The sequence below is a fragment of the Phoxinus phoxinus genome, assembly GCF_949152265.1.
Source record: "Phoxinus phoxinus genome assembly, chromosome: 12".
NCBI lineage: Eukaryota > Metazoa > Chordata > Actinopteri > Cypriniformes > Leuciscidae > Phoxinus > Phoxinus phoxinus.
This window is the reverse complement of record NC_136887.1, coordinates 20,537,385-20,560,297: the sequence shown is the minus strand read 5'-3', so window position 1 is coordinate 20,560,297 and position 22,913 is coordinate 20,537,385. Positions and strand designations below refer to the sequence as shown.

The 22,913-nt window shown below is 35.7% G+C and overlaps 3 protein-coding genes across 6 annotated transcripts; 1 reads left to right on the top strand and 2 right to left on the bottom strand.

Moving 5' to 3' along the window:
• Positions 1-9,138: 9,138 nt before the first annotated feature.
• On the bottom strand, positions 9,139-12,123 carry foxi3b (forkhead box I3b). Its single transcript, XM_079630147.1, has 2 exons — positions 11,354-12,123; positions 9,139-11,034 (listed from the first exon to the last, which is right to left on the bottom strand). The coding sequence occupies exons 1-2, from the start codon at positions 11,946-11,948 to the stop codon at positions 10,469-10,471; spliced, it is 1,161 nt and encodes a 386-aa protein (XP_079486273.1). The 5' UTR covers positions 11,949-12,123; the 3' UTR covers positions 9,139-10,468.
• Positions 12,124-12,857: 734 nt separating this feature from the next.
• syce3 (synaptonemal complex central element protein 3) lies at positions 12,858-15,563 on the top strand. Of its 2 annotated transcripts, none has more exons than XM_079630107.1 (3): positions 12,858-12,972; positions 13,241-13,349; positions 13,434-13,759. In XM_079630107.1, the coding sequence occupies exons 2-3, from the start codon at positions 13,241-13,243 to the stop codon at positions 13,613-13,615; spliced, it is 291 nt and encodes a 96-aa protein (XP_079486233.1). In that variant the 5' UTR covers positions 12,858-12,972; the 3' UTR covers positions 13,616-13,759. The 2 variants fall into 2 exon arrangements, 1 of the variants encoding a protein (XP_079486233.1); XR_013799682.1 differs by lacking the exons at positions 13,241-13,349; positions 13,434-13,759 and adding exons at positions 14,551-14,662; positions 15,425-15,563 and having other exon boundaries at positions 12,860-12,972.
• Positions 15,564-15,582: 19 nt separating this feature from the next.
• Positions 15,583-22,494, bottom strand: lcp2b (lymphocyte cytosolic protein 2b). Of its 3 annotated transcripts, none has more exons than XM_079630105.1 (15): positions 22,254-22,494; positions 21,658-21,720; positions 20,687-20,733; positions 20,153-20,218; positions 20,024-20,052; positions 19,885-19,919; positions 19,597-19,792; positions 19,422-19,492; positions 19,247-19,310; positions 19,089-19,175; positions 18,942-18,990; positions 18,793-18,859; positions 18,442-18,516; positions 18,077-18,232; positions 15,583-16,131 (listed from the first exon to the last, which is right to left on the bottom strand). In XM_079630105.1, the coding sequence occupies exons 1-15, from the start codon at positions 22,329-22,331 to the stop codon at positions 16,006-16,008; spliced, it is 1,209 nt and encodes a 402-aa protein (XP_079486231.1). In that variant the 5' UTR covers positions 22,332-22,494; the 3' UTR covers positions 15,583-16,005. The 3 variants fall into 3 exon arrangements, with proteins under 3 accessions (XP_079486231.1, XP_079486230.1, XP_079486232.1); XM_079630104.1 differs by having other exon boundaries at positions 19,885-19,923; positions 20,025-20,052; XM_079630106.1 differs by lacking the exon at positions 15,583-16,131 and adding an exon at positions 16,532-16,762 and having other exon boundaries at positions 19,885-19,923; positions 20,025-20,052.
• Between the last annotated feature and the right edge of the window lie 419 nt (positions 22,495-22,913).

The window sequence follows — 22,913 nt, the reverse complement described above, 5'->3', positions numbered from 1 at the left end:
AGTGTAAACAAACAACCCCTCCCCTTATTCATTATGTGCACTGAAACCCCCCAGAGCTTTTTCTCCATTATCCTTTCCTTCTCTTTACTTTTATTTCTGCTGTCATGTGCTTAATACTATATGGCATAATATGCAATCACACCACACAAGAACCTCTAAACCTTCTTCAGACATACAGTATATAGAGCAAACGGATGGCTAAAGGACGTGTTGAAAGTGTCAATGTCAGATTTCCTTTGCAAAGGCCAAAGAAAAGGAATTTATACCTAGAGAATTAAATGTAAACATCAGTAAATCGAGAAGGGCTGTGTGATTTCGGCACCAGTGTGCTGGTGGATGTGTGTGGTGTTAAAACAGCTGGAAAGGTGGGTGCCGCAGAACTTGGGCACACTGACACATTCATTAGTGCTGCATAGGAGATGCCTGCATACGTCTCATTTATTTCTCTCTCCAGTGAACAATGTAATTGACCGACATAATGCAAAGCTTTAATTTTAGAACATGCAAATTAACTGGATTTGCTTTCTGCTATAAGCAATATGAATTTACAGTTTGAAATATATATAATATTGTTTAATAGCCTATATTTCTATACATAATGGGCTTCCTTTGATTTTCCTCTCAATGGTTTAATAAATTACTAATCAATAAATGACTTATCCACTGAATAATGTATACATAATTTTTTTTGTTTACAGTGCAGCCACCTGCATACTAATACACTCTTTCTCCCCCTTGCTTTTCCCCTTGCTATCAAGCACACCAGCTTCATTTACATGTTTCTGCCCTGTACACATCTGTATTCTCCACATACTAGCTGTTTTCTATCCCTTAAACAGTACGCTACAGGCCAGGTCACTGGAGTACGAGACAGTAGCCTGGCAACCACAAGTCAAGGTTAAAAGAACATAAACTGGTCCATTTTGTTGACAGTTTAATCTACTATTTTGTCCCTAGTGAAATACTGCAGTTCTCTGGGTCTCTCTATTGCTGTATTTCACTTCTTTTAAATCCTTTCTAGTTCTAATGGCTTATGTTGCATTAACCATGACTAATGCTTTTGCAAAACTCCATAGCCCTATAATGAGGCAGTGTATAGCCCCCTATATAGTGATTGTAGCATGGTCTTGTTAGGACCCCCGTTTTTTGGTTTAGCTATGGTTTTGGATGGTAAAATGTATTAAACTCTTGGAATTTGCAACCTCCTCTTGTAAAAAGCCTATGACAATTACATTTTTAATATCTCTTTTGTTCTCATTCATCATTCTCAACCTACTGATGCATTTTTTTTTTTTGCTTATTAACAATTTATTGTTTTTTATTAATTTATCTGTTTGCTTAGCTATGTTTAAATAAAGTAGTCATATAAATAATACACAATTAAGTGACGTTCATGGAAATCACATTTTCCCCCCAGGAAGCTCATTTATCTTTATTTCCAGGCACATTGCATGCCTAATGTAAATCAGTGAGTGTAAATGAGGGAAGAGGGCTCAGAGACAGCCCAACAGCATGAATCTATTTGACATTTCCAGTGTCTAGGAGAAACACACCATTTATTTCCATAGGAAAGTCCTTACCAGCCCCATCACTGTGGCACATGTTTTTTATTTAAACATGTTGCTGTATGCTGATGAATGCTGCATGTGGTGGCCACATCTGACCTTAGGCTAAGTAAGTGCACTAGAGTGAGGAAACCAGCCTGATGAGCATGCATCAGTGCATACATGCTTCTGGACTCATGACATTGTTAGATCATTTAAAGGTCACATGTATGGGTGAAGACAAAACATGTAAGGTGTCTTATAATAGGTGTGAAATTAGATTTCCATCAATATGTTCTACATTTTTTAGCTTTTTTTTTTATGTAGGAAATGCAAGAAAATTATTTGTATTTTCCCATTTGGATTTGCACAAAATACTTTGTTAAATCATACTATGCAGACATTATTGCACGCACTTATTCAATCCCATAATGCACCTCAATAGTGTACACGCTAGAAAATATGCTTCCCATACAGTGTAAGTGTAAGTGTCACGTCGAATGAATTCCAGCGTTGAAAATACCACCGCACTCAGTGTGTGAATTTGCTCACTCGTTTTCATTCACTCCTTCAAGTGACTATTATTACTGGAATATGTAGGGAATAGTGAATGAGAGTATATAGGGGCGATTTCAAATTCAGCCAAGGTTTAGCATGGTTCAGTTAGACCATGTTGGTAAATATCATGACTACACCATTTTGGGAGCAAAAAGCATTTATTTCCATTGACAGAAATTTAATAGTATCCTCTATTTGGAATGAGCAACCATGAGTAAAGACAGTAAAAAGCAAGTTGCGTACTTCCTTCCGAGAGTCACACATTCTCTATGCTGACAGGAATGCTAACAGATGGCTTTCTCCAGGTACTATACACCCAATAAGTCTGAACAGAGTGCTAGGTATCAGTTCCCTTTTTGTTGAAGTAAACAGGTAGTTTCCTGTCAGGTATCCAACAACATGACAAAGCAAATGATAATTTAGCTTACCCATCTTGTTGATGCACCATTTATTTGAATATTTACAGTGACAAGAGGAAACACTTATAATCCTAGATAAGGCAAGTCTGTTTTACCATGATGCTAAACATTATTTCGATTGACCCGCCCTCTTCTGAGCAATTACTGAATTACACAGGCACTGCACTATTTTAACCACTAGGGGGAGCATATGACATACACCAAGGATGTCACAATGGCTTGCTGTGTGTGTCATTCAAACAAGATTACTAACCATGCAGTGATCAGAACGAAAGATTAGATGAATATCAGGGTTTTAAGATCCAACATCAACCATAAGCCTGATTCTCAAGGATGTGGTGAGGGATATGTGGGATATTATATTTGCTTATGAAACATCTCAACTGTTAGCTGTTGAAACTAATAAACAGCCATGATGTTTGAAACCAGCAGCCAGCAGAGTCGGGGCCAAATCCCTGTTAGTCTTAAACACTCATGGAGTTTTGTTTTTGTCATGTTGACATGTCAAATATTTTAGGGGGAAATAACACAGAACAGTTCATTACACTAAAGTGTTTGTTGTCTCTCAACATATTTTCACTAAATATTCTATATAAGCCCTGGTACATGTCAGTTCATTTAGACCGCTGTGCTTCCCAGATATACAGAAGGATGAATGCTTTCATGTGGGGATGGAATTTAACTTTGGACTGTAGATATGGAATAATTGTTGTCTGTTCTGTTTTCCTCTTGATGAACGTCTTGTTGGATTCAATTAATGGATCATGGTTTCTTCTGTCATTAATTGGATATTTTTCCCCCCTTAAGGACCAAGAAGAAAGAGAAATTGAACCTTTTCCTGGCATGTGTGCTATAACATTTTTTTCTTATTTCCTGATTTAGTGCTCAGATGATATGGATTGCTTGTCTTTCTTAAAATTATTGTCTAAATTCATGGAACAATGATTACATTTAAATCAAAGTAGTTGAAGTGAATCAAATATAAACAGTTCCAAATGAATTTTTTATTATATTAATTATAGTATAATATTCTATTAATTACATTATATTAGTGTTTTCTCTTCATAACATATAAATGTTTCATAATATTCAATGTCTGTTAAAGATTTTATTAAATTCATTAATAAAATATTTATCCTGTCTTTAAAAAAAAAAAGCTTTTGTTTGTTCCATCCTTCAGATGCTGTACTTTTTTAAATGTTTTAACTAAGATGTTAAAGTGAGTGTGTGTGATAGATAGAGAGAGAGAGAGAGCGAGTGAGCGCAAGCAAATAAAGGAATGAGTAAGTCTGTCATTGTCATTCAAACTTAATCAGGTCAGAAAAACGTTAACATGACTTTGTAGAAGGTTAGCTATGTGTATGTGCGCCAATAATTCAAGGACAGGCTTTTTATCCTGTGTCTCCTTAGCATGCGTCTGAAGTGTGTTCGAGTATTTACACACAACAATGACCTGGAACTGGATGGTCTTTCTCCTGCCTGATTCAGTGAATCAGAGCTTCATCTCTCTGCCTGACATCTCCATGCTGAGTTTACTAAACATCACTAATCAGTCAATACTGTTTAGCTAATAACAGTGCAGCACGTGCTTGCTGTTTTGGTTTTGACGTTGAAGTAGTTGGCAGGAGGGTGCATTGCCCTTTAGCGAGGTTGTTCTCATCCAATGCACCGTGTTCCTCATTTAAAAATATAATGAATTGACACCGAAAAAAACAGCCTTAAAGCTTGAAGCTTATCAGTTCTTTCATCACCTTTTAACGGTTCAATTTCAGTTCACCGGCCCCTTCCCCCCGAAACACGTCTTAGTCTTGATGGATTTGTTCATGTCTGTTTAGAGTTTACCCTATCAACACTACACAGAACCAGCTGCAATGCACCCGACTTCATGTCATCCTTGACATAACCCTCTCCCACACTAACACGGAACTGAAATTCTTTGAATTTTACCCCAAAACAGACTATTTTTGGTTGTTCTAAGGATTCTTCAGCTTTTCTATTATGGCTTTAAGAATGAATAAGCATATTTAAAAATAATGATTGGGCTGAATCCTCGGGCTAAGAGAGATAAACTTTACAAAACAGTACAATGGCTGTACCATGGATGGTAACAGATGGTAAAACTGTGGTACTTTAGTTTGTAAAATAGCATTGAATGATTACCTCAGGGGTCTTCAACCTTTTCAAGCCCTTGATGTAAAGAGAGGCAGAGCAGGGATCCCTGTTTTATAAAACACAAGAGTTACATTTAAGGTATTAATGTATTAACACTAGTGTCCAAAAGTTTGAGGGTGGTAAGATTTTTTTTTAAATGTTTTTTCAAAAGATGTCTCCCATTTATTTAATCAAAAATACAGTAAAAAACGCAGTATTGTGAAATATTATTACAATTTAAAATAACTATTCCTGTGATGGCAAAGCATAATTTTCAGCATCATTAGGCTACTCCAGGTCTTCAGTCATGTGATCCTTCAGAAATCATTCACTATGCTGATTTGATGCTTATAATATTTTTGTAGAAACTGATACCCCCCCCCCCCCCATTTCTCAATGAATATAAATTATTTATTTGAAATGGAAATCTTTTGTAACATTATACATGTCTTTTCATTTATACTTTTGAATGGTACTGTTATGATTAATTAAAAAACATTAAATCCATATTGAAAGTGTCATACTTGTATAAAACATTTACATTTTTCAATACATTTACATGTGGGAGGGACAAGCTTCTTATCTTTAGCTATGGTTGAAGTTATATACTAGTATTTTTGTCACACATATTTGCAGTTTTTACCAAAAATGTGTTTACGATCAAACAATAAATGGTGGCCCCCATGCAGTAACTCTGTGGAGCCCCTAGTTGCAGACCCCCTGGATAACCATTCATGTCCCATTGTATTCATAATACTTGTCCAAAAAACATTGCATTGATAATTAATCAGACTGTTGTGTTTCTTTTTTTATAAATATTAATCTAAGGGTTTATTGTTTCATTATTATTATTTACATAATATATATATAAAAATAGACATGTCAGGACCAATACTTTTTTGTTTTTGTTTTGTCTGTTTTCCTGGAAGTCAGTAATGTCTTCAGTGCTGACTGTTATTGACTGGTAATATGTCATAAAATCCAGCAGCGACGTCTTGAACACATTGTTTTGGTAGATTCCGTTTGAGAGACAGGTGTGTGCTACATAACAGGCAGCAGGTGTAACAGAAGATTTATAGATTTTAATCACATTATACTGTTGAGAAATAATTCTGCCCCAAGGCTACAGGAAATAGTGTGGTTGATAAATGGATATTGAGCGTAGATCAAGCAAAATAAGGCTAAGACAAATGTACATTTGTGATAAGTGATTACTGACCTTTAACACATCGCCCCTCACAGAAGCTCACAAAATGTACCTGTTTGACGTCTTTGTAGACTGACTTTAACAATTCGTTTTTTGTTTTGTTTTAATTCATTAATTTCTGTCTCATCTTTATATATATATATATATATATATATATATATATATATATATATATATATATTGTATATATATGTGTGTGTGACCCTGGATCACAAAACCAGTCACAAGTCGCACGGGTATATTTGTGGCAATAGCCAACAATACATTGTATGGGTCAAAATTATCGATTTTTCTTTTATGCCAAAAATCATTAGGATATAAAGTAAAGATCATGTTCCATGAAGATATTTTGTAAATTTCCTACATTTAGTTTTGTGAGTGAATGCAGCAAAATCGCGAACATTTTCAACGATTTTCTCAACGTTTCTCCCTCAGATTAAATATTGGCCAAATATTGTCATATCCTAACAAACCATATGGAAAGCTTATTTATTCAGCTTTAATATGATGTATAAGTCTTAATTTAAAAACAATTACCCATGTGACTGGTTTTGTGGTGCAGGGTCACATATAAAGAACTGTATATATGCCCATTTTCTTTTCCAACTCATTGTCTTGTCTCGTTTGAGTTTGACCCTCATGCTATCATCTTCTTCACTTATAGATAAGTGCAAAAAAGTATTGTTATTGTGGACTGTTTACTATTGCTTTCTACTCACCTTCGTCATCTGTCTCATTGTATGTTGTCCTCGATTAGAATAAAGAGCATTCACTGCAATCTCCCCTGTTGGCTTGTTCATCGCGTGATTATGTCTCTGTTCTGTTTTCATTTGAAACTATTTTCCACTTTTATTTAGCAATAGCAACTTTATTTATATAGCACAATTAAAACAGAGTTGACCAATGTGCTTTTCAAGGTCACACAATAAAAACAAGCATCACAAGCAACACAATAAAATGGTTACTGATTAAAAGCTATTGAAAACAGATGAACAGATTGACTACACTGTAAAATAAGGGAGGATGTAATATAATATTGTATAGTACTTAATATAGTACTTAAAATATAATATTTTATATAAATATAAAGTATAGCAGATATATGACAGGTGCTTATGAGATATTTTTGATGTGTGAACCGCTTTGCGTCTGCAAATAAATGTAAATGTAGACAGCTGTAGTGCATCCTCAGAAGAGATTTTCATGTAAATGCCTAAACAGTTTAATAGAGAGAATATAATTCTACAGATTAATTTCATTTACATTAAGGTGTATTTCAATTCCCATGGAGGTCAGTGCTTGTAAATTAGTGTCTAGGTGGAAAAAAAATGCTCAAAATGCCCTTATAGACAGGCCAAAAAGAAAGCACAGTGCATTTGCACTGGCAAAATAAGCAGTTGGTAATTTGCATCATTGCCGTTCAGAGAGAGGGTGTAGAGTTTTCAACCAAAAGCCAACTTTCTTTAAATTTGCTTTATTGATAGGTTTTGTTCTACTGAGTGTTCCTTCTGTTTCTTTTGGCACATTTGAAGCAGACGGTACAAAGTAGAACAAGTTCTTCTTCCCTACTTTCACCTGCCACAGCTGCTTTTAGTCTGGTACTCGACTGGCATGGAAATATACACGATATGTTGAGAAATACTTGCACTGATGCATACAAACAGTGGTAAAATAGCAAAGATGTATGTCATATGCAAATATACCATCAGCAGAATACTTTTCTGTCATAATAACTTTCATCTGCGGTTCCCATTCGTGTGTATGATGTTTGTCTTTCACTTTTTTCCTAGAAACATTTATAGTTCACAGGCCAACAGGATGTAGCTCATCTCACAGATAAATTAAATTGTGCTAATGATTCTTTGATGTGCTGAATAATGGTATGAGTTTTGCATGTTACATTAACTTAAAGAATGGCCTTAGTAATAAATCCTCAGATTTCATACTTTATCAATTTCTCCACCTGAATAGGTAATCCCTTTAGGCATGAATTTGCTTGAGGGCTCATCTGCTCACACTGATTCGAAGAAGGAAAATGTTGAAATCCAGATTTGATTAATTCCTAAAAAAAGTAATTCCGTGATCTCCTTGGGTGTGTTGTGAGCTGTTATGCAAAACAGTTGTTATATGAGCTGAGCTGAGCTCTTTCGTGGTAAAATTTTACCTGCTTAAAGGTACCCTCAAGTCAGGTAAAGACTGTCAGAAACTAAATGAATTAATTTCTGTCAAGATAGCTGATTTACTGATACAACATGTCTGTTGGTGACCTTAGCAAAAAAAAAAGTTGCCAAACAAAGTCCTTCATCATGTAGATATTTTATGATTTGTTTTTATCTTGACAGTACAAAAACACACACCACTACTGCTCTAGAAATTGCTCTGGGCACAAACAGAATCAAGGCTTAGAAACTGTTTTCTGAATTAATTTTGTATGAACCAAATTTATGTTTTAATTTTTATGGTTTCTCTCTTCTTTATTCTAGTGTCATGTCTTCATATTTTTTTAGCATTCTTCATGTATTTTAAGCATTCATAAATACAGTATTTGGACACATAATAAACACTAAGATTAAGATACATAAATTGTATTAAACCCTATAGGTTGTAAAATTAGGCCTACTTTATTTTCTTTGCTTAATTTCATTTTTTATTTTATTTTTATTATTTTTTATTAATATATCTGTGGCACACATATTTATTTACTACACATATGATGTAATAATAGAGAAAGGTTATTTAAGTTGTAATAGAGTTGTGAAAATACCAAAATACATTTTCATAATTCTGTTATGTTAATAGTGTATTCCTATTCCAATAGTTAATAGTGTATTCCAATAGTTTTTGCCATGGTATCGATCATGGTATACATGGTCGTCATGAAACGGAAGTTGCGATAGTCTTTTCTTTCGTGACGTACATCCAAGATTACTTTATGTATTTTTTTTCATTTTTTATTATTAATTATAATATAATACATCAAAACATGTAGCCTTTCAACATTTCTCAATTAAATAAACATATTTTAAAAGGGTCAAGTGAAAAGCCATAAATGCGCAAATCTATTTGACATGTTAGATTTATTTGTCCCGTCTGTTGCTATTTCACTACTATAGTGGTTATCACTATGTTAGTGTCAATCAGTGTCACTACCGAAACTTGGCAGTGTGTATGTGAATGTTTGTTTTTTGAGCAGTATGAAAAAAAAAAAACTTTATTCAAACAGTAAAAGGAATATATACAGAAAGAAGAGTGCTCCCCTGATAATCACTTAAGCATGTCAATCATTTTATTTAAACAGAAGCTCACTGAGTTTTTAATTCTTAAAAAAAAATCACTTTATAATACAGATCGTAGCTGAGTAACCTAATCACCTTTACTTTAAAGTTGACAAGATACAAATATTTGGACACCCTTTTGGTTAAGTTTAAACAGTAGGCCTATATCAATTGTTTTATCATTTCAAGGTTCAGTATTTTATTTGTTGAGAGGTTTACATTTTCCAAGGCATTTGAATTGACTTTATATATAGAAATAATGAGCTTACCATTTGTGTCTGTCTCCACATTAAAGGAACGGGAATCATATAGCAGGACGTGATGGAATCTGTTAACCATCAGTCACTGTCTGGCTGTATCACTTTTTTTGTTAACTAAACAAAAATATCAAGCTCTCATCTCGAGCAATTAGTGCTGTCTTACAACTTATTATCTCCAATGTCATCATCACAAATTTGAAGTATAATTGAAGCACTGCCAAAAACTGTGGGATCAGCAGTAGCCTACATCGTACAAAGTGAAAGTCTCTGGAAGGAGTGACAGTTAAGAGTGACCTGGTGAAACAAGTTCTGTTTTTTTCAAGGTCATCTTTTTTTCCATGGACACTAAATCCGAGTCAAAAAGTTTCCTTTTAATACAATTCAAGTTAAATTAAAGTTTGTTGTTTGTTTAATAAATAACATTATTCAACTGAATAATATCCAAGTCAATTTTATTTTAAATATTTATTTTATTAAAAAGAATCAATATACACCCTCAGCGACCTCATAGTAAAATAAAATAAAATAATACAAATAAAATATACTCGTACATTCACACATACCCAACTTTACAATAAACAAAAGACATTGTCAAGTTAAAATACAAAGACTGACAGTATCATATTACAATACCAGCATGCAGCAGAGAAAATCTGCTTCACCATATGTATTTTAACTGGAGTTTCTCTGCCCACAAAAGACGTGATTCATCAGTTCGCTTTCATTACAGGCGCTTGAATTCGGTTTCAGTAATATGAGTTAAGAAAGAATTAGGTGCACAGAATGGCTTGATGTCAGCAGCTGACCTCAGGTCGGAGCTGCTGATAACAGGGGCCTTTGCTAGAGTCAGCCTGTCATATCTCATGCTGACTAGGCCATTCCTGTGGGAATTCATTCGTATCTTGTGCCCGCAGAACTCAGAGGAGTTTGGTTAGGCTGTAGCAGTGTATAGTTTCAGGAAAACAACAGTGTTTTTTTTTTTTTTTGCCCCCAGAGTTTATAGCATGAATTGATCATTCAGCTCGTCTGTTCTCGGTGTCACCCGCTTCCCCTCTTATACCTCTGTACCTTCCCGGGGGTAAAGAATACCCGTCGAGCTCAAACCAGGGTAGAAATGCCCATTAAACTGACTAAGAGTAGGCCCGTTGTAACCTAAAGTGGAGTGGGAAGGTGATGGGGAAATGGATGGCGGTGGGGGCAGAGGGGATGCCCACTCAGACACCGTAGAGCTGGGGGAGTAGGTGCTAAAGCCTGCGGGTTGCGAGGCTCTTTGTGCTCCGTCCACTGGCAGACTGAGCGTAAAGGGACGACTCAGGGGATCTCCTTCCATGTCGAGAGAGCCAGCCGTGACCCCAGACATCTCAGTCAGGAAGTTGCTCAAGCACGGCGACGGACCCGTGGATGTGGGTGAAGGGCCCTTTTCAGGCGAAGTGGAAATGTCAACGGCTTGATTTTTCGGGCTGCCCCTGCCATTACTGTCTCCTGACTCAGAGCTCAGATTCCCTCCAGAACTGCTCTTCTCTGGGAGACAGTCAGACTTTCTCTTCCTCTTGCGTCTGAAGTTGCCGTTGTCAAACATTTTTTCACAGTTTGGATCTAAGGTCCAGTAATTGCCCTTACCTTTAAAATGAGAGATACATTTCACATTAAATATAGTTTAAAAATATATATTTTATTATTATTAATTTAAAAAAGTATATATATTTAATATTTCTATAAATAATATTTAAATGATAAACAATAATTTGTAATGTTTATATAGTTAATAATATTGTATGTGTGTGTGTTTATATATATATATATATATATATATATATATATATATATACACTACTGTGTTTATGTAACAAACAATAATTCAATCATTTGTAATGTTTTTTTTGAGTTTTTAACTTGATTTAATTAATTAATAATAACCAAAGAGCTGCAAAAAACTCACCTGGATCATCTTCATCTCGTGGAACCTTTTTGAAACAGTCGTTCAGAGAGAGGTTGTGACGAATAGAGTTCTGCCATCCCGCTTTGCTCTTGTTGTAAAAAGGGAAGTTATCGGCAACATACTGATAAATCTGACTTAGAGTGAGGCGGCGTTCCGGTGCACCGTGAATGGCCATCGCAATAAGAGCAGAGTATGAATAAGGTGGCCTGACCAGCTTCATAAGATCCTCTTGAGAGGGCATGGAGAACCAGCTCAGATCACCAGCCGGAACACCTGGTCCCCCAGGTCCCAAATAGGGCCTTTGCATGCCGTAGTGCTGGGGAACAAAAGAAGGTCCTGCAGGGCCAGGCGTTCCACCAAGATAAGGAGCGCTGTTCATCCCTGGGCTGTTGAACCACAGGTAGGGGTTAGGCGACGAGGCAGCATAGTCTCCGAGTTCATATGAGGTAGGGTTCGCTCGCTGTGGACTCGGCAGTGATGGAGGAGGATAGTAGCTGTCGCTGTACATACTCAATTCTGGAGGTTCCTGTCCCAAGCTAGGGAACTGAGGCCCACATCTCGTCGGAGACTGACCTTGAGATTCATAGGATGTCATTGCTCGGTGATCCTGATGGTGCTCCACTTTTTTCTTCTTCTTCTCTCTCTCTCTGATGACCTGTTCTTCTTTTTTGTACCTTACAGTCTATGAATATTTTCAGGAGCTCTAGCGCTGTTCTGCTTGTGTCCTCTCTCAAAGCTATTGTGCTTTCTTCTGCTGTATCAACATTGTCACTTGTTGCACCTGTTTTATGCATATATAGCACCTCCTCAGCCCCACCTTATTGAAAGCTTCCACGTGTTTAGGCTTTTCCTGACACAGCTCATGACCACCCACCCTTCCACTCCTCTTCACCTGAAGGCATTCAGATTTTATCCTGACACACTGGAATTTTCTGTTACAACCAAAAACCTACTATATATATATATATATGTGTGTGTGTGTGTGTGTGTGTGTGTGTATATATATATATATATATATATATATATATATATATATATATATATATATATATATAGCCTACTTTTATATATTTATATATATATGTAAGCTCTTTTATTTATTTTTTACTTTTAGAATTCATTTATTCATGAAAAAGTTTTAATTCCTGCTTTTATTTAATAAGTTGTTTTTCATATTTATAAAATATTTGATAAAATATATAAAATATTTAATGGTTGTTTACGGTCATTTTACCGTCATTGTACAATTATCCAATTTAAACTGCATCTCCAAAAGTGTTGGTAACAGCGTACAAAAAACTTTTTTAGCTAAGGTAGGCTATGTTCAAAATATTGTTGTTTCAAATAAGTGCTTATTGTATTTATTTACTTGTTTGTTTATCCACGCCGGGATGTCATGGCGTAAATTAATCCACGAATCGTTGTTTTTAAGCTTCCAAAATGTAGCGAATTTTATATTCGAGGTGATTACACAAGGTATGTGAGCGTGCACGCGAGAGAGAGAGCCGTTAAATCTGCGTGTCGCGCCGCGCGTGCATTGTTCGAGCTCGAGGAACTGTCAGCTGTCGCAATAAAACAAGAAACATTAAAGGTCGTCTGTAGTTCGCTACATTACCAAGGTAATCAGTTTACGTTGTGAATTTCTACTTACACTAAATATATATTAATTTATTTACGTAATTTAAAGCATTTTGGCCTGAGGAAGCCTTGCCTATATTTGAGTGACGGGAGAAAACTGGTGACGAAAAACGAACTGATTAACTTTAGCCTACGTTTACAACTTGCTCTTATTTAATCCATAATTAAAATGTAACGTTAACTAATTTAATATGAGTTAAGTAGCCTAACAACAATTCAGCTGGAGTTACTGAGTTTGATGGTTTTTAGATGTCTGAAGATATTTCGAGTGTGCAGTTATGTGAGGACTTAGGTCGTGAGAGTTTACAACTGAACCAACATTTGGAGAAGATGACTGAACAAATGGAAAATATTTCAGGTAACTATAGACTAACAAACTAATAGTGCATTCCGTATAATGATAATGCTGTACTTTGTCAATACTCATTTTCTTCGTCCTCAGTGAATTTGTCTTGGATGGCCTATGATATGGTTGTACTCCGCACCAGTCCAGATCTGGCTGAATCCCTCAAGAGTCTGGAGAATGAGTTTCTCAAGTGCAAAGATGTCATCTGTGGTCCCACCGATGGACAAGATAAAAAATGTCATCCTGATGCTCAAGAACATAATATCCCCCAAGAATAGATTAAAGTTTAAGTTTTGAACAGAAACCTCTGATGTTGTTAAAGTTTATGCATTAGCCTAGAATCTAGATTAGCCAGAGTTATTCATGTTGCCATTATATTTGTGATTTTACATGGTTACTTGCCCTCACACAAATTAATAAACATATCAACAAAGCAAACATCCTGATTGTGAATCTGATTAAAATGTCATTAAAATGCAAAAATTATATTAGGCTACTTTATTTATATTACATTATAATACTTTTATATGCAGTTTTCAGTGTTCTTTTAAATGAGTTTAATGATTTATTTTGTTTGCACAGTTGGAACTATTTGCTAAACCATTTGTGACCCTGGACCACAAAACCAGTCACATGGGTCACTTTTAAAATTGAGATTTATACATCATCTGAAAGCTGAATAAATAAATTTGTTAGGATAGGACAATATTTGGTCGAGATACAACTAGGCTATTTAAAAATCTGGAATCTGAGGGTGCAAAAAAACTCGAAACATTGAGAAAATCGCCTTTAAAGTTGTCCATTTAGGTTTGTGATTGTGCTGCATTCACTCACACAAATAAATGTTTTATATATTTACGGTAGGAAATTTACAAAATATATTCATGGAACATGATCTTTACTTAATAACCTAATGATTTTTAGCATAAAAGAAAAATCTAATTTTGACCCAAACAATGTATTGTTGGCTATTGCCACAAATATACCCGTGCGACTTGTGACTGGTTTTGTGATCCAGGTTCACATTTTATAAATCCCTTTCTGAGCTTTACAAGGTTTGTAAAACGTGTTGCAAAATGCTGTTTTTCTAAGAAGGGATGCGTTTTCCATTTGTAGATTTATTTTTGTGTGTCATCCCTTTAAGACAGATAAGAGACCTTATAAATGATTATATGATATAATTATCTTACTTCTGTGTGTAATGGCCTTACAGATGGAGTCTGAGGGAAATGCCACCAAGAACAGTGAACACGGATCCTCAGCTGGCCTAGATTATATCTTGAAGCAGTTGGATTTAATGTCAGAATTTATGGACCGATTGGAAGGTAAATAAGTTTTTTTTTTTTAAATGTTAGCATAATTCAGTGACTGTTAGTGACAGTTGGACCTCAAAGTCCCAGTCCCTACTTTCATTAATATTTAACCTTATGAAATGTAGTAATAATAATAATGTACAATTTGGAAAGTCGTCTCCACACACCCATGTTTTGAAAATTCTGAAACTGGCAGTTTAATAGTTCCTCCTTCTAGAGTGCTGGCATAAATTCTTCTGGTGGCTTTCAAATTGGTATTACTTGAACAAAAAAAAAATTAAGAAAATGTGCCATCCTTGCCAGGGGTCAGTGCTAACACAAACATATCAGCACCCAAAACATCCCCCAAATCCTCCAGGGCTGTCAATAATAATTAATTTTATTATGTCATAGAGCCATGAAGTTTGGCAAGAAAACATATAGGCTGCATCTATTGTTGAGCCCAGCATATCCAGTCAAGCATGAGCATCTTTGTATATTTCGAGTTACTTGCATTTTTGTTGCCGGCTCTTTTTGTGGATTATCAAGCTCTGCAATAGCCATATTTTAGATTGATTACCGTGTAAAATAATAATGAATTAATAGATTTTTCTTTTGGATGTACGTTAACAGTAACCTTTGCATAATACATAACAGAATGCTTCTATTTATATGCTTTGATTACAGTAAACATAACCTGTTTGTGCTGGTTATGTTTCAGTCAGTCAATGGAATGAGAGGGTCTCTTCTTGTGTTCTTCTTGCTGTGTTCAACCACTACCCCGTTTGTTTTCAGTGAAGACCCAGCTGCTGCAGTGTAACCTGACCGTGTGCTTCACACACCCTGAAAAAATGGCGTGCCTCCAGACTGATGTGGAAACCCCAACATGGTTAAGCCGTGCACAGACGATGGAAGACTAAATATGTAACTCAAAGAAGTACACTTGTAAGGTTGAGTTTACAATAATATTAAACAGCACAATTTAATAAGGCAATATTAAGATCAAACACCAAAAGCATTAGAAATATTTAAGTTAAAACAGACAAATGTACAGTAAGTTGATGAGTAAAGTTGCCACTAGCTAACATTGAGTGTAAAAATGCCTCTTGATTTTAACATTGAAAGTGTTTAAAAATTTAAAGAGTGTAGACAGTCCTGTCTGATCGAATCAAACTAAATATGATTTATTAATTCTCGCCATTTGTTATTTTTCTGAAGGAGAGATGAGTGCTTGCATATCCTGCCGTTGAATGCCAGCATCTATAAATGCTCATTATTCAGATAAAGAGTCTGAATTCCATAAAGTCTTTTTCACACTGGAACCCAGTCAGAATTATGATGCTAACTGGGTATTATTATTAAGATTGTTCTGTGAGTCAGTAACCTGCTGGGTGCATAAGACAGCATTGCCGCTGAGGTCCAGCTCCACGCTCCATTCCGTCTATCAGAACCAGTGGGGTCTTTGAGTGGTGCGCGACCATGTCCATGACACTGGAGAAATTCTGTGACACACATGCAAGTCGATTGATTGAGGGAACTTTGAATCTCACTGAACCAATAACAGTCACCACAGCTGATAATATAATACACACTTCACTCTTTACAGTTGCTGTGGGTTTTTATTTAACCCTATGAAGCCTACTGTATATTTGATACACAAATTTCTAAGGCCTCTAAATTATCAACATGATCGAATCTGAAAAACGTCACTATCTTCATGCCTTTTATTGTCTATACCTATATACCTATCATAACTTTTTCAGCTTACTTTTTAGGCCTTAAAACGTAGAACTTTTTATGTATTTTGGCTGTTCATTTACACCACTACGGCGTTTTGGTGGCCTGAAAACGCAAAGTTTTTAAAACAGATTTCAATGTGCAAGTTTTTAAAAATGATACCGTTATTGTCTCAGTGTAAACTACAAAAATGTGAATCTGTGGAAACGGTGAGTGCAAGCACATGCGTATTACGTGTTTAGTCTATACATGCACGTTTGAATGTGTATGTGTGCAGGCACGTTGTCTTTCTTTACAAAGTGACATCGCCAACTACTGGCCTGGCATGCATAATACAGCGTTTTTAGTCGTTTCGCGAAGCCGTGTAAACGGGGATCGTTTTGATAAAGTTGTAATCTGTAAAAACAAAAAAAAATTGTTCATCATTGTCGTGTAAATGTACCCTTAGTATAAATCTAAGAAGGTGTTTACACAACACTGTTTTCAACTAAAAACGTTTTATGTGTTTTGGCAGTTCATTTACGGCATTACCATCTCCGTGGAAATTACAAGAACGCAAATTTTTGAAAACGGCGATGTTAGGCGCATGTGTATAATGTCTTCAGTCTATAGGCGTTTATAGACCTTATTCAGAGTAGCTCCATGACAGATAGAGAAGCGAGGCTGTAAGGGACAGACCGTGTTTTTAATGGCATCCTCTGTAAAAAGCTGTTTAAAGCTCCTATTACTTGTAATTTTCCACAGCTCAGATTGTCTGTTTTTTTTTGTCTACTGGAATTTCTCGGAAAATTATTTTGCAGTGTTTCGTCAGCAGAACAATCCAAAAACACATTAAATAACAGTACAACCAGGGTTTGAAATTAACTTTTTCACTCAATTTTTAAGTTACCGGCCTTTCAGAACTTCTATTAGCCAAAAGAAATGTATATATTATAAAATTAGAATTTCATACATTAATTTCTTATTCAAACAAAATCCATCTGTATACATACATACTGGGAACTATATTCTCAGAAGGCGAAGCACTGCTACTTGGGCGGAGTGATTAGCGCAACACTCTGAGCGAACTCTCTGCTCCTCACCACGGGGCTTCTCAGGTGCTGCGAGCAAATCACTCCGCACAAGTAGCAGTGCTTCGCCTTTTGAGAATATAGTTCCCAGTATGTCTATGGTTCGAAGATGGCTGTCTCATGTGATCTTGTTATTTGTACACGCTGTGACTATACAAATCACAACATTTGTAAATAGGAAAATGTTGCTGTTATTTTGTCACTTGGGAGCAGTATGCTAGCTGGAGCCTTTTACCTCCAGTCTTTGTGCTAAGCTAGGCTAGCGGTGGGTGCGTCAGACAGAGTTACGGCACGCACGGAGATGAAAAGGGTATGTATGGACTTATCTAACTCTGGGAGATATGATGAATAAGCTAAAGTCCCAAAAAGTCGGCGTGTTCCTTTAAGCTTTGGTCATATAAATATCAGCAATTGCACCAAATTGCATATTTTTCTTACTTTAGCCCTTTAAATAAAATGAAATTTTTCCTTGATTATGAGCTTATATTGTCCTATATATTATACTATATGAGCCATAAAAGCCTGATGTATCAAATATACTAAAAAAAAAAGAAAACAAAACAAAAAAAATTCAAAAATCGGCTGACTATTTTATGTCAGGATTTACATACATTTCTGTCATAATCAACAGATACATTACCTCAATGCCATTTAGGCCTGTGCCTAGGGAATAGCCATCACTGCTTCCAAGGAAGCGGATCTGGATGTTGTACACTTTTTGCTGGTGCAGCACCATGAGTGTGTATGGCTGCTCTGTGCAGCCCTTTGAGCTGTCTCTCACCAAGAAAGTGCCATCCTAAAAAAAAAGACAATGTCCATCACTCAGTATGAGTGTCTTACGTTCATCATACAGCACACTTGTTTCCTCTATTGTTTCCCTCTTTCTCATATACAGGGCAAAGATCTGTATTTTTTAAGTGTAAATAATTCCAATTAATTCTCTCACCAAAACTTATTTATTCATAATTAATTTGAAGGAAGGGATACTTGAGTGGTGGAACTCACTTTATTCACATGTCTGAGGGAGACTTCGGCCTCTGCTCGTGTCATTTGCCCCACATACCACTCTGGATCCATGCCCTGAGTGCATAACAAAAAATCAGCCTTTACAGTGTGGTCTAGTATGTGGTCGCTCTCATTATTACAGTAGGACTTTTTTTTGTGTGTGTTTAGTTTCTGTGATATGAAACAATGCTCAAGACTGGACTTTTATTTCCTTTGTTTAGCTTCATTGTCAAACAAACCACAACAGTGCCATCTTGTGGTTATCCAGCCTAACTGCATGTCTTAGGTTTACATTGTTTGTGTGTCTGTAAGATGTCTGCTGTCATGATTATAGGTAGTGATTGCACTAACCTGCCCCATCATCACATTTACTTGTACAGGTAGAGGAGGAAGCTCTTCCCTTTGTTGATTGTCAAATCTGTGTTGAAGATTGAAGAAAAAAAAGTAGGCGCTACTGATTTCCGACTTAACGAATGCAAGTTGTTGATAAAGATACTTACCTTTGTGTGGGAAATGTTGATTTAGGAGGCATTGGTAAGCTGTTTCTTGCTGTAAGGATTTAAATTAAAATGTTTTAGTTAAGGTAAACATGATTACCATACAATACAGAAGGTTTTAAAAGTTTTCAAATGAAAACTTAATGGTACCTGGTTTGCCAGTATCTTTTTTTGACAGAGTAGATGAGCCAGGTTTCTTACTGCGGTCTACCCTTGGCACAGCTGGACCAGGTTTGGCTGTGGATATGATTTGCAGAACATTCAGACATGATTTCATATTAAAGGAATTTGACATTGAACTCACTCACATTGATTAGGGGGAACAAAAGGCCTGTGCGGAGAGGGATCCGGTCGTGATGGAGGCTTAGATATCTGAACGTAAAGAAATGCTTTAGTAAAGGACATTAGACATTAGCAAATGTAAAGGACATTACTGCATTTACAGTAAGATGAGTTTGAGATGGTCTAAAGTTTTTTACTTACATTAATAAGCATTCTGGGATTAGATGTTGACTTGATCTGGGGTGGTCTAGCAGAACCACGTGGGCCGCTGTCTACACAGAGCCACAGAATAGAACGGGTGAGTGAATCCTCTGATACATGGATTCTTTTGTTCTTGTGCATAGTGATTTGTTTGTTTTTTTGCATTATGAGTTACCTAAATAATCGCCATCGCCCAGAGGCTTTGGAGCACGAAAGTGAGTCGGTACTTCAGAGGGTATTTCACTAGGCGGTGGTTCATAGTCATCTTCAGAATCACCTTCCCCAATATCACATGATTCTGCGCATATGTAATTGTCTTCACACACATTATTATCTGGCTCCTCATAGTCATTGTCACTTTCTTCTTGGTCCTGGAAAAAAATAAATGCACTTTTTGCATTTAATAGTAATGTCTGAAAATGGTGGCGAGAAGACTTTTAAAAAGTATAACATAGCGACTTACAAATTCATCAGAATCCCAACCTCCTGGACCAGGTTCTGCATTTTTTTTTTCCCCCAAAGAAAATATAGAAACATTTTAGGTTGTGTGTGTATAGTTGTATAACCACAGTTGTTTATGTAGTTGCACACGAGTTAGTTACCTTGTTTTGGAGGCATTCGATGATCTGATCTAGCCAAGACAACATTTTAAAATGACAAACTCTCAAACATGAAGAAAAAGTTTTGTTACAAAAAGAATCATGTAATTATGAAGTACTGATGTTGCTTACCTATGAAACAGACTCTTCTTTTGTTTGTTATTCTGGTTAATATCTTTGCAGATCTTTGTGATAAATCTTCCAAATAGTAAAACAAAAGTAAAGAAATAGCAATGATCATTACCAGCTTAACAGACTATATATATATATATATATATATATATATATTTTTTTTTTTTATATATATTTGGGGGCAATTTAAATTAGAGATATATTATGCAAACAGTCTAAATGATGGTTAGTCACTTTGTACATTTTTAGAACTGTCTGTAGGCTTTTAGTGTCTTGTATTTGACAGTTGTTATAATCTAAATTAGCGCTTCTGTAGCTCAAACAGTTGAGTATAGTGCTATCAAAGCCACAGTCATGTGTTTGATTTTCATGGAATGCATGAACTGATTAAAGTTTGCTATACTTCGTAAACCTTGGTTAAAAGTGTCTGCTAAATCAGCCAGTAGGCACATGCCCTTTATACCTAGCCAATATGTTTCGTTTATACATTTAGCTTCTGTGAGATTTTGTTTTTGTTGTTGAGCTTAAACTTACGGGATATGTGCTGTGGGGAACTTCTTCATGTCCGTATCATTCATGTTCTAGAACAAGGTAGAAACGGGAATCATTATTTCTATATTGATTTGAGATGTCTAAGAATTTCAGATTATACAGTACTGTGCAAAAGTCTTAGTCTTATAATTTTCCACCAAAAAATTTAAGAAGATTGTGCTTTTTCGTAAGTGTGCCAGTAGGAAATCTGTTTATGTTTCCCAACATTACTGTACTTATGCCATTAATTGCAATAATTGAGGAGGATTTTGTATGCACAACCAGTCCATTAATCGATGGTTTGGTCCACACAGAAATCTGATTTTATCGAGTTCATCTAGGATTATATGAAGAGACATAAAAAAGAGAGAGAGACTAAATTCATAAGAACACTTGGTAACATCCACAAGGTGCTGTGGGAAATCTACGCAAAAGTACTGTGGAAGGTTTTAGGCACTTGTGAAAAATACATTATGGGGATGTTTGAAAAATAAATAATTCATAAATAGATTTTATTTTATTTATCACTGAATTGTACACCTGCACACAGTTTTTAAGATAGCTTTGCGGGTAGGTTTTTCCAAGATGCTTGGAGAAGTTTATTCTGTGACATTTATTCTCTTCCTGTAATCCCAGATGGACTCTATGGTGGGATCAGTTCTCTGTGTGGAGCATGCCGCCTGTTGTCGTACTCCTTGTGCATTCAAAAATCTCACTGGTTTATTAAAGGCAAAATGAATGTTTGGAAATTCACTTTGAAAATACATTGAAACTGTAAATTTATATTTCCTACAGGCACAATAAAATTAAAGATTAATAACTGCCTTTATTTTTTTTATTTTTTTAAGAATCTAACATGCCTAACCTTTGCACAATACTGTATTTTGTTTAATGATGTCTAAATGCAGTATAGATTTAAGTTGTAAGTAAGGTCTGAGTTGTTGTATGTGTCTTGGAGAGACAAAAAGACTTACCAAGAATATTGCACCATTCATATTGCTTTTCTTCACCACCCTGTCACACCCCAGCAGTTTCATCTGAAAACACAAAAAAAGTGTGAGAACTGAAAACTGCTCTGTAGTCATGCTTCACACTTAAACTCAGTCATGCACTTTACTGACTATAAACTTAAAAAAAAAAGTTTCTATTTTTTTTATATATATATAACATGTAGTTTTTTAATTTTTACAATATACTTTTTGACATAATGGTGCATTTGACAAAATGATTGCAAGACAAGGCTATAAATTAGCTAAGGTTATCAGAAAAACAAGACACAACCATCAAATAGACATTTTTAGAAAACCACATTGCGTGTTAATCTATCAGCCACACTTGAAGCACAGCAACTGAAGAACACCAGTGCGACTAAAAAAAGATCTGCAAAGATTACCCTTCCAAAGTGCATTCAGAGTCTGCTAGAAGCCTCATTATGATAAAAATGCAATAAAACCTGTCAACATGAGGGTTACATGCTAAACTTTATAATGTTAACAACTGCTTTCAATATATTTCCCTTTAATTGAATGCATCTAGCGCTTTAGTCAGAAGAACAATAGAATGAACTCACTTTTTTGAGATAGTCAGCCAAGTGTACAGAGTTCCAGCACATCACCTCTGATTTGGTCGGTAGACTTTCAAAACTCATTGTGATTGGAATGGTTGTTTTTCCAGTTTAGTAGAAACTGACTGTTCTACAGTTATCTATGATGATAGCTAAAGTATACAGCTTTGTTGAAGATTGCAAGGCGCTTGTCTTGCTTGTGGCTAGTTGGTCTGACTGAGTGTGATGATAATGTTGACGCAGAATAGCTGGCTCTCAGCTCTCTCTGTTTCCTGTAACTTTGTATAGAGGAAGTGCCTCATCACCAAAGATGTGAAATTCAAAGCTTAAAGGCTTACAGAGCATGACTGTATATATTTGTTGTACATAATTGCACGTTTGATTCCCTCTAACTTAAATGCATCAAAAACGTACTGTATTAATATTGTGCATGTTTAATTATGGGCAAAGGGGTTGCATGTGTAGGTTACAAGAATCCGAATAGTCGAATTACTAATTTTAGGACATTCACATCAAGTTCTAGATGTAGCACATCAAATAACTAGGCCATGACCGCAAATAAATATGCAGACAACATAAGATACGGAAAGAGCAATGCATAATTTGATTTGGGGGCCCCCTCCCACGCGGAGTCACCTGTGCTTGACAATTATTGACACAAATGTC

Excerpts from the sequence above, each read along its gene's own strand:
- lcp2b (XM_079630104.1), bottom strand. The coding sequence starts at position 22,331 with ATGAGTTTTGAAAGTCTACCGACCAAATCAGAGGTGATGTGCTGGAAC. Across the intron at positions 20,053-20,152 it reads AAGAAGAGTCTGTTTCATAG|ATCAGATCATCGAATGCCTC; the intron begins GTAAGCAACATC and ends TGTCTTGGCTAG. Across the intron at positions 18,991-19,088 it reads AAAAGATACTGGCAAACCAG|CAAGAAACAGCTTACCAATG; the intron begins GTACCATTAAGT and ends AAATCCTTACAG.
- syce3 (XM_079630107.1), top strand. The coding sequence starts at position 13,241 with ATGTCTGAAGATATTTCGAGTGTGCAGTTATGTGAGGACTTAGGTCGT. Across the intron at positions 13,350-13,433 it reads ACAAATGGAAAATATTTCAG|TGAATTTGTCTTGGATGGCC; the intron begins GTAACTATAGAC and ends CTTCGTCCTCAG.
- foxi3b (XM_079630147.1), bottom strand. The coding sequence starts at position 11,948 with ATGACATCCTATGAATCTCAAGGTCAGTCTCCGACGAGATGTGGGCCT. Across the intron at positions 11,035-11,353 it reads ACGAGATGAAGATGATCCAG|GTAAGGGCAATTACTGGACC; the intron begins GTGAGTTTTTTG and ends CTCATTTTAAAG.